Consider the following 12,574-nt stretch of genomic DNA (forward strand, 5'->3'; position numbering starts at 1 on the left):
AAGTGGCATTAAAATGTGTCTTTTGAGTTTGTCACACAACAGAAAAGTGTGTAATTAACTAACCAGACAAATTTGAATGGAGATAAAACATCCAAGTAAATAAAAGAAGTTATCGACATCTTGGAAAAATAGGCACGACTCTCAAACGCGCTGTCGCTACTGAAGCCACGCCCCCTCGCGGGTAACCGGCCGTTGTCATGAAACGGTTTCTCAACTGTCAAATACCGCTGGGGCGGGGCCATGCATCCTCGGACGCCTGTGTCGTCATCGTGTAACCGTTTTAGGCCCGCCCAGAAAATCCTGAACACAGAATTGCTGAAAAACTATCGTTTTTTATTTCTGATTTCTCTTTACCCGGACATATTCTGTTGCATACAGGGTGTAAATAGTATATGTTCAATATCATAAGCATGGAACATGGAAATGGATTGAACAATATCGAAGTAAGAAAAGAGATAAAAAGAGACAAACAAACAAACTTGAGGGTAAGAAATGTAATTAAACATCAGTTACATCAGTTAATACATAAATAAATTAAAGTGCTTACGAACTGAAATCGTCTTAACTGCTTTCCTATTTAATGATGGTAAAATAGCAACCACAACTTAACATATTTTAGGAAGAACTGAAACAGTGGTTTGTTAAATGTACACTTTTTAATGTACAATTGACAAAGAAAATAAATTAAATTAAAAAAACAAACATTGTTCTTAGTGGAGTCAGAATCCTAATATTCCAAAATAATATCCTTAAAATTTCTCAATATTCTCATTAATAAATGCGCTTATATCTTTCCAAAATTCTTCTGTATGACAAGACCAAAATAAGTGAAAGAAAAGTTTACAAAATTAGCTTCTTGTATCAATATCATTTTTATATTTCACCGTGAAGTGTCGCGAAATCATCTGTCAACCCTGCTGTCGTAATCTCTGTAGATCATAGGCTACTTAACCTATTCTTCTTAATAAAATATACAAGGACATATGACATAGAGCCCCGATGACTTATATGAACCCTTCAATCAAATCAGTACCAATGAAAATAATTTTAGACAATGGTAGGTTTAATATTAGGTCTATATGTTTTCAGTTTTTAAAATCAGTTTACAATTGTCAGCTAGTGTTAAATGTGATTTTCATTTACTGCCAACAGGGGGCGACAAAAGCTTTAAAATTAAACAGAAATGCATTCAGCGCAAAATATAACATTTCACATAAAATAAGTCCATGTGCTACATGATGCATTTTGTTTCAACCAGGAGATCGAATCTTCACAAAGCTTAACCTGACTTGCTATTTTTAGATTGATTTAAAATGACAAATTCAGAATTATAAGACGAAGCAAACAAGTGTAATTTAATTAAGTAATCATTTACTACGGTTTAAACACTTTGTAACAATAAAAGCAGCTCCTCAATGGGCCCAGTGATTCTAGCTGGTTGGCGTAGTAACAACACTAAAATAGCCTGACTGGAGCAACAGGATGAGCCTTGTTCCTTAATCTTGAACTGAACAACTCATGCATGCGTTTCTGCACTGCAGCAGTTTAACAAGCAAAACTTCAAACTGCTATGTTAACCAATGTCAAAAAATCAGAAAAAGTGTGTCTGCACTGCAGCAGTTTAACAAGCAAAACGTATTGTTTAACAAGCAAAACTGCAAACTGCTAAATTAACCAATGTCACATTAAAGAACAACCAAAGAGGAATCCAATCCCATTGTACAACCCATTGATTTTTGTTTGGCGAGGAGACCCTTTGCCATTGAAGCATGAGGGATTGAACTGCTGCTGTCATTACCAGGTCATGAATTCTGTTGCTAAACCCTCTATGATTTATGAACCCGAGAGCTTTTTTCCTAACTCCACATTTAACCTGGACCAAACCCAAATCCTGCTGACCAGTAACTCTTCTTTATGACAGGCTGAAGCGTTAAAGGGATAGGTCACAGAACAATTCTAATTCTGTCATTGTTTATTCAACCTCATGTCAATCAAAACCTGTATATGACACTTTTTTTTGCAGAACTCAAAAGAAGATATTTTGAGAAATGTCGTGGGTGTGTGTCCATAGAATGAAAGTTCAATATTGTTTGGTTATCACCGTTCTTAAAAAAAATATCATCTTTTGTGTTCTGTAGAAAAAATAAAGTCATACAGGTTTGAATTAACATGAGGATGAGTAAATAGGTAAAGAATTTTCATTTTTGGCTGGAGTATCCATTTAAAGTGGTAGTTCACCCAGAAATGCTGTCATCATTTACCCAGACTCTTGTCATTTCAAACCTTTTTGACTTCCTTCCTTCCGCAGAACACAGAAGAAGATATTTTGAAGAAAGTTGGTAACCGATCAGCAATGGCCCTTATTTACTTAGATTGTTTGGACAATGCAAGTGAATAGATGCCAGTTATCTACATTCTTTCAAATGTCTTCTGTGTTCTGCATAAGAAAGTACATCATACAGGTTTGAAATGACAAGAGGATGAGTTGGTGTGATTCCCATAATAAAAACGTTACAGCATGTGCATTAAGGGTGCGGTTAACGTACAAAAACGGTCAATTTAATCAGACATTACTAATCAACAAACATTTCACATATGTTTCATTTCAAAATAGTAAGCTTCTTTATTTCCAAAACCTTGCTGCGTATCAGTGTATTTTTATCAGTGCCTGAAAATCCAGTAACTACACCTTATACAGTTAACAAGTCAATGAGGATTTTAAATCTATAAAACACCATACAAAAACGCAAAACTATTCGTTCTCTGTTAAGCCTTATCGTATACTTTAAAAACATCTAAGAGGTCATACACCTGATGAGATCTCGGTCACACATAGCAGCAGTTTAAAGAACAACTTCAATGTTTAGTTTTATCAAAGTATCACTGAGTGCTTGGCTCAAGTAGAAAATGATTGTCTTCATCACAACAAGGCAAGACGGATATAAAAGGTGGGAAGGAGGGCTGAGGATAAGAGAAACTCCAGCCATCGCCAGTCCAAGGACACTTTGATGAGAAATCCGAGAAGGAAGCACAATATTAATGGATAGTAAGTTAGAGAGGTGCGTTTTTCAGTTAGTAACAGGAAGTGAGGTTATGTGCGTGTTTTTTTCTTGTCCTCAAAAAGGCTGCGTAGCAAGTAGACCTGTATCCCGGATACGATCACCATGAGGACAAGGTTGGTACAGGACCACATGTTAACCCGTTCGTAGTTGCTTTCTTGTAGGTTGCGGTCACGTGACTCGAAAGCTCTCAGCACCGTCTGGATCTGAAGACTCTTGCCCAGGCGAGCTTTCACGCTGTTGATGGTGTCCTACAAAGATAAAGATACTTAGAAACCATACAATCTAGTCAGTTTTTTATAGTCAAGGCTATTTTATAGTCAAATCTTGGAAGGGATATGGTACACGCATTCTGAAAACATTGGCTCAATGGACAAAGACCTGGCGGGTTGACAAAGTGGACTTAAACACTATGACCCAATAGGAACGGATAATTTCCTGCTGTTATTTTAGATGGAAACTTCCTGTTGTTTCCTTATATGGCATTTAAGGGATACTCACCCGAAAATGAAAATTCTGTCATCATATACTCACCTATGGAATAATAACACCACCCATTGACAACCATAGTAGGAAAAAAACAATGGTAGTCAAAAGTGCCCGAGAACTGTTGCCTGTCCTACATTCTTCAAAATGTCTTCTTTAATTTTTTTGTTCTGTTGAACACAAAAGTAATTTTTCCTACTATAGAAGTCAAATGGGGCAAAATCTGTCTGGTTATAAACATTCTTCCAAATATCTTTCTCTGTGTTCATCAGAACAAAGACATTTATAAACATTTGGAACAACTCGAAGGTGAGAAAATGATGACAGAATTATCAAAGTATCACTTTAATGTAGAATTAGTTTCTATACACATAAAACTGTTCGTTCATAATGGTGTCATTTAAAATGCTAGCAGTGTCACTTTGACAACACCTGTGCTGCCACAGCATTCTGGGAGTTGGCATGCTTTGCCTTGTTTATCTTCATTGCTTTGGTTCAATCCAATGTCATCTCAACACCTAGTAAAACTGATGCCATATGCCAAGTAAACATCATGTTGAAATCTCAAACTGGAACATCAGAGATTAAGAATCAAGGAATTTATAATGAAACTGTAAGTATACAATTTCGGGGTCTAAAAAAGCTTTCGAATAAGAGGCTTTCTATAACTATATCAAGGATCACTGAGGCTGGCCAGCTATGCAGGCCCTTCCATACATTCGAAACAATGCTTAGTTTCAGCCCGAAGAAGTTTTCCTTTTCATCTCCTGCGCCATGTTGTTTAAATAGCAAATGCATTTGCGCCCATTTGTGTGCCCATGAAAATAAGGTCTTCAGGCACATTGTTGGCGCGATGTTATTTTGAGGCAACTGAAATAGACTGCGCTTTTAACCAACTTAAACCTGTTCTAAAGTCAACGGCGCAATATATTTTTGTTATTTAAAGAGCATGTTAATAATATACGCCTAATACACAATATGTGCCTAATACAGCGCGCATACACTTATTTTACACTGAGGGATGCGCAGCAGCACATGACAATGCCAAATATTACAAATAAATGGATTACAATTTAAATTATTATTATTGAGGACATAAAGAAAAAAAAAACGGGCTTGTCCTGTAGATGGTCTGCTCGTGCGCTTTAACCTTTTGCACGAGCAGACGCGTTTCCTGTCTGGAGAATCGTCCAGTCTTTGCTCTTCTGAATTCCGCCGTGTAAATAGTGAATCCGCCATGGCGTGAGCGCAACGGGCTCTTAAAGGGAATGGGAGATAAGACTCTGATTGGTTTACTGGATGTTTTGCATAACACATCCATGACTCATCGACAGAATAGGGACAACCCTTTGAGATCATGCGCATGGCACACCGACCATTTTTCCCATCCTTCAGCAAGCAAAAGTGGATTCGGACACGTCCCAAGTTCACTAGTGACTTATGCTTTTGGACCATGTGCTTAGATCGTTAAAATAGGGCCCTATATATTTCCTTGCTGTAGCCCTCACAGACACATAGGGTCTTACCATAATATCTTCCAGTTTCATATCCAGAAGGTCTGTTCCCTGTACATATGCTTTCCAGTCCTCAGACTCCTGTCCGTCATCCATATTGTCCAATATCAACTCAAAGAAGATTATCTTCTCAGAAATGGCACTAAATGTGTTATCAAAACAGATCATGTAGTCTCCCTCTTCTGTTTCCACACTAAAGGGAACCAGTCAGAAACAAAGTGAAAAGAAAGTACACACACAATTATTAGAGAGGAAGGCGCTTTACAGTCTCTGTGTGATTATAGAACCATCTGCTTGCTTACGTGTGAACCCCATCAGACTTCCTGTAGTCCGAGGCTAGAATGTGACCATTGGGTGCATGCAACTGGAAGTCTACATCTAGACTTGCTCCATCCAGAACCTGAAAACAAAACATGAAGTGAATTTTTTTTAATTATTGTCGATTTTACTATACTAATAGCACAGATATCAACATTTGGTGGTTCAAATACCCATGTGAGGTCTCCCAAGTTTTTAAAGCATTAGTTTTATTTTTAGTGTATGATTTTTCATAGGTGTTCCATAGTGCCATTTTCAGGATTGTCACATCCATAACGGTACATATTCCTCATAAATGGTCACATGGAAATTGAAATAAACAAACTATTTTATGATCTCTGAAGAGGCATCCCTTCTGCATTTGTTGGGTATAATTGCTTCATGTTTGTACATTATAATTCACTGTTGTCTCCCAAAAACTTTGTAAACTTTTTGTCACATCCATAATAGATGTTTATTTCCCTTTTTAAAATAGAAAACTTGTGGATAGACAGATATATTTTCTTGATGTTTCAACTCTATCAATAAGGGTTCAGTTAAAAATAAACAAATGGTTCAGTATATTGCTAACAAATACATTCCCTGAGCGTTTTTATGTCACATCCATAACGCTGGAATTGCCAACATGCATTACCTTTTATAAAGAATCATTATGGGGGTTAGTTTTGGGAAAGAGAATCAATACTCAAGTCTAAGAAATCACAGTCATTTTTTTTGTTTGTTTGTGCGTTTTCACTTGAACTTTAGCTTTATTGTGTCACAAGTGTCATTTTCATAATGCAGTATATTGCATTAGACACTATTGCAACTTGTTTTGCAACCAGCATCTTAAGGTGACTGATCTGTTACATTAAAAAGCTTTACATCCAATGGACTAGATCTAAACTTTCTTGACATCAATGTCACAACAATATTAAAAGACCCCCCAAAGGCGTATCGACCCAATAAGATATTTTTGAGCTTGGCCGCATAATCGTTTAGAAATATCTTGATTTTTAAGGCTCTTCTAAAATCACTCCAAGTCATCTTGAGTCTCAATTGAAAGTATGTTGAGGCCCCTAGTGGACCCCCGACCCCGGTACAGAAACACGGATTTGGATCTAAATATGGGGCACCTGTTAAATGCGACTCTTTCGTTAGGTTCGAATGTCTAACATCGGGTTTACACCTTATGTACCATGTATCATTCTAACGGTTGGAATTTCACGACATCTTAAAATATAATCATCTGTCAAATATTTAGATGTACCTGATACTCGATTTCCAGTGAAGCGTCTTTCTTCATACTCTGGTAGAAGCACTCTTTGCGTCCGGCGGGTAAAGTAAACGTAAAGTCACTGTCAAGAGACTGAGAAAAGGCGCTAATCGCGGACACACACAGGGATAAAAATGCCACAAACACTCGAAACACATCCATGTTACGCTGCTTCTAACTACACATCTAGGAAGAACTCCAGATACCGATGAATACGGTGCTTCTGTAAACTTCAGAGGCAGCTGTTTGGGACAGCTCACCAAAAGAGTTGGGATTGTTTTACTTCAGGACCCCGCCACATTAATACTGATTATATTATTCAGTGCGACGCTTAACACCTCGTCATTGTTTAGGCATTGTTTAATATTTCTTTAAAAACTACCGAACAAGGGTTTTACGTAAATGCATTAAATATTCACGTACCATTAAAACATCAACAGGCATGTTACGCGATGTACTAAAATGATGCATTGTGGGAAATCATGTTTTTAAAGCAGCACTCGAGAGTAATTTCCAGAACGTCACGTCGTGGTCGATAGCTAAATGCATACCGCATGAGAGGCAGATATGTTTGAATATTTTTCATACAAATCAAGGGATAACATACATTTTTATTGACATCAAACACCAGCTGTGAATATTTAAACGTAAACATTTACGAATGCGCATTATTCCACATGTGGAATTCTTTATTCGAGATGCCATTTGTGTGTGACCCAAAATTGTCGTGTCTGAAACTTTCTTTTGACCATATTTACCATATTTGAGTCATTTCATTGCCAAACAACAATTTACTTCCCGCATCACACTGGGATACGTTTTTTTTAACAGCTCTCACTTTGAATACCCCATAGATTCAAGTTAATGTCTTATAATTTGAAATATAAATGTATCAGTTATTCTACAATACGGATGATCTGGCAAATGATCATTACGCCTCTTATCATTTAGGTGACGCGTCTGCTGTCAAAACTTCCAACTCATCTAGCTTTCTAAAAGGGCCGGGACCAACGTAATACTCTGTTCCTATTTGCTGACGGAGGGGCAGCGGGAGGGGTAAGCGCTGGCCAGCTTGTTCAACAGCAGCATACGACGACGGAAAGAGGCAGTCAACGATTATCAGCGGGGGGTTCAACACACACAATCTCCCAAGTGTTTGTTCTTTACATCGAAACACACCCCTTTGCTTTGATACAGTTGTAAACAATTAGCATTATTAGGTTGCCTTGGCCGTAAGTATTAGAGGAGAACAGATAGAAAGCGAGGATGTTGGTCCCCGCGGGAAGATAATGAAGAAGCTGCGCGTGTTGTTGCTGTGCGCCGTTTTAGCTCTCCTGTGCTGGTAAGTCCAAATATTCGTACATTATATTTAGTACAATTATATCATAATACATCCACCCATGAAGCTGAACAATAAACGAGTGATATTTTGACAGAGACCAAACGTACCATTCCGTCTCTCGTGATAGCTTCGTGCTATAATGCTAACGTTAGTTCAGTAGCTTCGGAGGTGGGATGTGTTTGAGCTTTGTGTTATGACAGTGTGAACACTGAGTCAACAGATTTATATAGAATTTAAGTGTAAAGATGGTTTAACATCACACAGATGTGTTGCCATCCTGTGTCAGCCAACCATCCTATTTGGATTGATGGTTTTAATAACGGGCTGGTGGAGAAACACACTGTCATTTTTGTAACAGCTCAATACTGACTTTGTGTAACTGTTTTAGCTTGGCTTTTTATGAGCGGTCTAAATGTTTAACGTTAGTGCTTGACTTGAAAGTGCTCTAATTTTTTGTTGTATGCGAAGTTGTTTGTATAGCTGGCTTCATAGTTCATAACCGAAAGCTCATGTCTGCAACTCGTGTTTTTTGTAAGAATTGTTCAGAAGTGAGCTGGATATGGCATCAAACGCTAACCCAGTTGCGTATGAGTTGACGCAAGTTATAACATATTTAAAGAAAGATTATAAAGAGATTGGATAAATGATCACAACTGATAATATGAGCAGCTCTTTAAAAATGATGTATCGTTCAATGGAAGCTGGAATGCTAAACTGATTTCATTTAGCGATTTTTAATGCTCAATACTTTTTCCTGCTATCAAAAGTTTAAAATGCACGTCTTGGCAAATCCTTCTTTAAATAAGCAGTTAAAATGGGAGGTTTAGAAAAGAAGCATGGGACACTTAAGGTGGACATGACGTGCGATATCAACGAAGTCCGAAAAACATCTTGGTCAACTTTTTATCATCTCATTGTAATAGAAAAGTTGCTCCACGAGGAAATCCCTCAATTTACATAGAAGTTCAATCAGATTTGTCATATTTAAACTGCATGTCACGTGATATTAAATTTGAATGATCATATAGTATGTGTGTTTGCAGAAAGTTATCTGTTATTGTCGTTTGGATCACAAATTTGGCAATCTTAATAGTATAAGGTTTGTATTATAGTTTTGTAATGTAAAAGTCAGGTATGTTTATATTTCACAATTTAACAGACTTAAATTATTTTCTTGATTTTGATCTTAAAAATGTTCAACGACATTCCAACATGTATTTCTGTATAAACAGTATCTGATACTCTGCAGCTAAAACGCAGGGATATGCACACGCACAGTCCTTTTTTCAACCAGTAATTTTAAATACACTCTGTTTCAGTGCTTGATCTTGCCGTACAGTTTAACTTCAGTAAGTAGAATGTTGTGATCACTCCACATACAAGTATGTCTTGGTTACTCTGTATAATCTAGACACAGCCTGCTGTTATGGGCAGGACATGGTGCTGCTTGGCACATGCTCTTACCCACAGCAAGCCTAACCAAACATTCTTCTCCTATACTTCTTACTTTTTCTTTCTTCCTGATTGTTCTTTCCTTGTTTCTGCGAACTTCTTATTGTAATACCTGAGAATGTAGCATATCGATGTGACATCTTCCTTCATACCTCCCGCACCACAGATAACTAAGGCGTTGTTAAATTCCTAGTGCAATACAAACATTTCTCACCTCTCTTAATAACATTAGCGCTGGGTCAGTAAGTACATTGTGAAAAATCAACCCACATCCACATGAAGCCAGAGCTTTCTCCATTCAATTTATTTTTGCTTTTCACAGCGTCGTCTCAAGAAATATCTGCATACACACAAACCACTGAAACCAACTCAAAACGTTGTAGTATACATGCCAAATCAGTGTGTGGTGCTGTAAATCTGCTGCAGAGATACACTTCAACGAAGACGACTAGCATGCGCATAAACTTTGCGCACTGGGGTGATGATGACATCATTGTTAAGAAAATATACAGATCGGCTGTACCCACGAAAACACAAGGATGGCGTCTTCAGATTTAACCACTCTGGGAAAAAATTGTTTTACATTTAGTCATTTAGCAGACGCTTTTATCCAAAGCGACTTACAAAGAGTTTGGGGAGCAGTAAGCAATATGTCATACTTGTGGCTCTCAACACGCTGGATTTATTTGGACGAAAGGCCGATATGATACAAAATCGTTACATTCGCAGATAAACGTGTGGATGGCCTGTCCCATTCTGAACTGCCCATCACCCACCTTGGGTTTTGGGTTGGACTTCTAGGTTGTCACTGAAACGCCAACCCTTAGTCTTGACTTCACAATGCATAACTGCTTTTCAGCTTTGTGCGACAAAAAAGTTCATTACGGTAAACTTTATTGTGACTTGTCTTTGCCAAAAATAGGCATGAATTGTTTAAAGATTGGGTAACACAGTTTCTGTCAATCTCATATTAGTGTTGAGTCCCTACTAATGTGGGTATCAATTCTGATGTTTCGATTCCCATTCACAAGCTCTCGATACGAATCGATGATTATAGATTTAATACAAATCCTATAGATCTTTCTAAAAAAGATTGGTAAATATTAACTTACAATGGTGAATTGAAAATGAAATGAAGAGCCACAAACCTGTATATTAAACTTTAAACAAACACACTTGGTTATATTGAAACAGAACAGTCACATACGTTGATCAAACAGGATCAGGTTATTTACATGCAAGACAAAGTAACAAACACAATTTCACAAAGTAAGCTGTAAAGAGGGGCTACAATCATATGAACCGCTGCCTTTTATGCGAAGGTGATGTTAATTTCATGATACACCTGCATCTGCCATGTTAATTAAGCAATGAATGAAAGATATGCTGTTTGATTATTTCAGAAAAACACGAGCTGCTGGAGGCAGGCAGTGGGACGGAACTACATTACATAAATCCCTTCGTGGTTTTTTACATTATACACGTACACGCAGATTGCCAATAAAGAACAAACATATGACTTCGTTTGAATTACTGCATACAGTTCATGTTCGGCATCTAGCGCTGGGACCGCATCTATCAGTTTCAAATGATATCCAAATCCAGTTGTATATCCACAGTTTATAATAATAACATCCATCACTGAAATGCCGTGAACAAACAGACACACCTAAACTTCACTATCGTACGAGTAACAAGCTGCAGCTAAAGGCCCACAGCGCAGCCAATCTTAATGGTAAGCAGGTCTCACGATTCGGTTGGTGCGTGAGCAGCTTTTGCCGTGCTGTGCTTCTCATGGAGAATTGGCCAATAAAAGGAATAGGATCCCTGTCACGAAACAGTTGGCGTGTTGGAGGAGTGCACAAGCACAGCACAGAAATACAACGTCATACGTCCAACTCGTTTTTTTAAAAGTTGACTATGTTAAGCATGAGGAGCCAAGCACGTTCAACACTGTAAAGAAGTCAGAATGCTTGACATGCCATGTTATCACACCTTTAAACAATTTAAATAGTTTGAAACATATTTGGTGAGTTGCATAAGAATCACATCTTACATTTTAAGTTTACAAAGCAGAGCTGAAAGTCAACGTGAAACATGTTTGTGCTGACTTTATCATTTTACTTCAGCCTTGCATCTGAGTGCCTGAGTAAAATAAATTGTGTATCCATCAGGATTTGATTGGATTGTTGCATGCATACCAAAATGGAGCCCACAGCTCCGATAAAAGGAATTCATTTGTAACTCAGCTGACAGCGGAAATCATTTTAAAGGCACATCACACGGATTACAGAGGCAAACTCTTTGTTGGAAACAGCCATGCGCTCATCATTCTTGCACAAAAAGATCAAGAATGTATGACATGGTTACACGTTGATGATCAGTGTTCTGGTTACGTTAAGAATTGAATGAATGTGAGCATTGCGGTTATGTAAAGTAATTTTTGCCCCCTTTGTAAGCAACTGTTTAAGTTTCCAGGCACCATAGGCATAGCATAGTCATATAGGGAGCATATAGGACTGAGTATACAGACTCGCACTATGTGCTCATGTATGTATGTTGCCAATGTTATAACTAAATGAACAACACACAACAAGAGTTCTTTGCAGTTTGTGACCGTAGCCTAGATTAGTTTGTAGATCTTGTTTGTTTTGTACATATACAATACAGTATGTGAGACATGTCATGGTAAAGAACAAAATGTTCTCCCCTCCCCTCTATAGGGAAGTCAGGTTTATTATGAAAAGACCTTCACCCCTAACCCAACCCTGTATGCAGGCAGGGTCTGACATTCGCACACAATATGGGTTTACCGATATTTGCAATTAGTATTGATTTATTCTCTAGCTGTTGTAAATGTTGTAGGTAATGAGAAACTAAATGCAGCTACATTATGACAGCTAGGTATAGTAGGTGTTTTACTGTGAATCTTTCACATCTCTCATCACAGATGAAAATATCATTTTAATGGGTCTAATAATGACCATCATGAGCTACTTAATTTTCAAGCTTTATACTTTTAAGCTTTATAGGTTTTTATTTATACCTTCAGACTGTCTTCCTCTGTAACAGCTGGGTCAGTGTGGCACATACAATATGACTGAAGTAGACTACTAATGATTTATACCGATAATGCTTTCATTTAGAG

General features: G+C 37.6%; 2 protein-coding genes across 7 annotated transcripts in view; one reads left to right on the top strand and one right to left on the bottom strand.

The window, feature by feature from the left end:
- Positions 1 to 314: 314 nt before the first annotated feature.
- Positions 315 to 7,091, bottom strand: tmed5 (transmembrane p24 trafficking protein 5). Its single transcript, XM_079474593.1, has 4 exons — positions 6,627 to 7,091; positions 5,362 to 5,459; positions 5,072 to 5,252; positions 315 to 3,310 (listed from the first exon to the last, which is right to left on the bottom strand). Exons 1-4 carry the CDS (start codon positions 6,792 to 6,794, stop codon positions 3,092 to 3,094), a joined length of 666 nt encoding a protein of 221 aa, XP_079330719.1. The 5' UTR covers positions 6,795 to 7,091; the 3' UTR covers positions 315 to 3,091.
- A 615-nt stretch (positions 7,092 to 7,706) lies between these two features.
- Positions 7,707 to 12,574, top strand: part of suco (SUN domain containing ossification factor) — a 44,302-nt gene continuing 39,434 nt past the window's right edge. For all 6 annotated transcript variants that reach the window (XM_079475425.1, XM_079475429.1, XM_079475426.1 and 3 more), the window contains exon 1: positions 7,707 to 7,974. In XM_079475425.1, the coding sequence (XP_079331551.1) occupies positions 7,922 to 7,974 (53 nt within the window). In that variant the 5' untranslated portion in view covers positions 7,707 to 7,921. The remainder of the gene's footprint in view (positions 7,975 to 12,574) is intronic.

This window comes from Barbatula barbatula, assembly GCF_947034865.1.
Source record: "Barbatula barbatula genome assembly, chromosome: 15".
Lineage (NCBI taxonomy): Eukaryota > Metazoa > Chordata > Actinopteri > Cypriniformes > Nemacheilidae > Barbatula > Barbatula barbatula.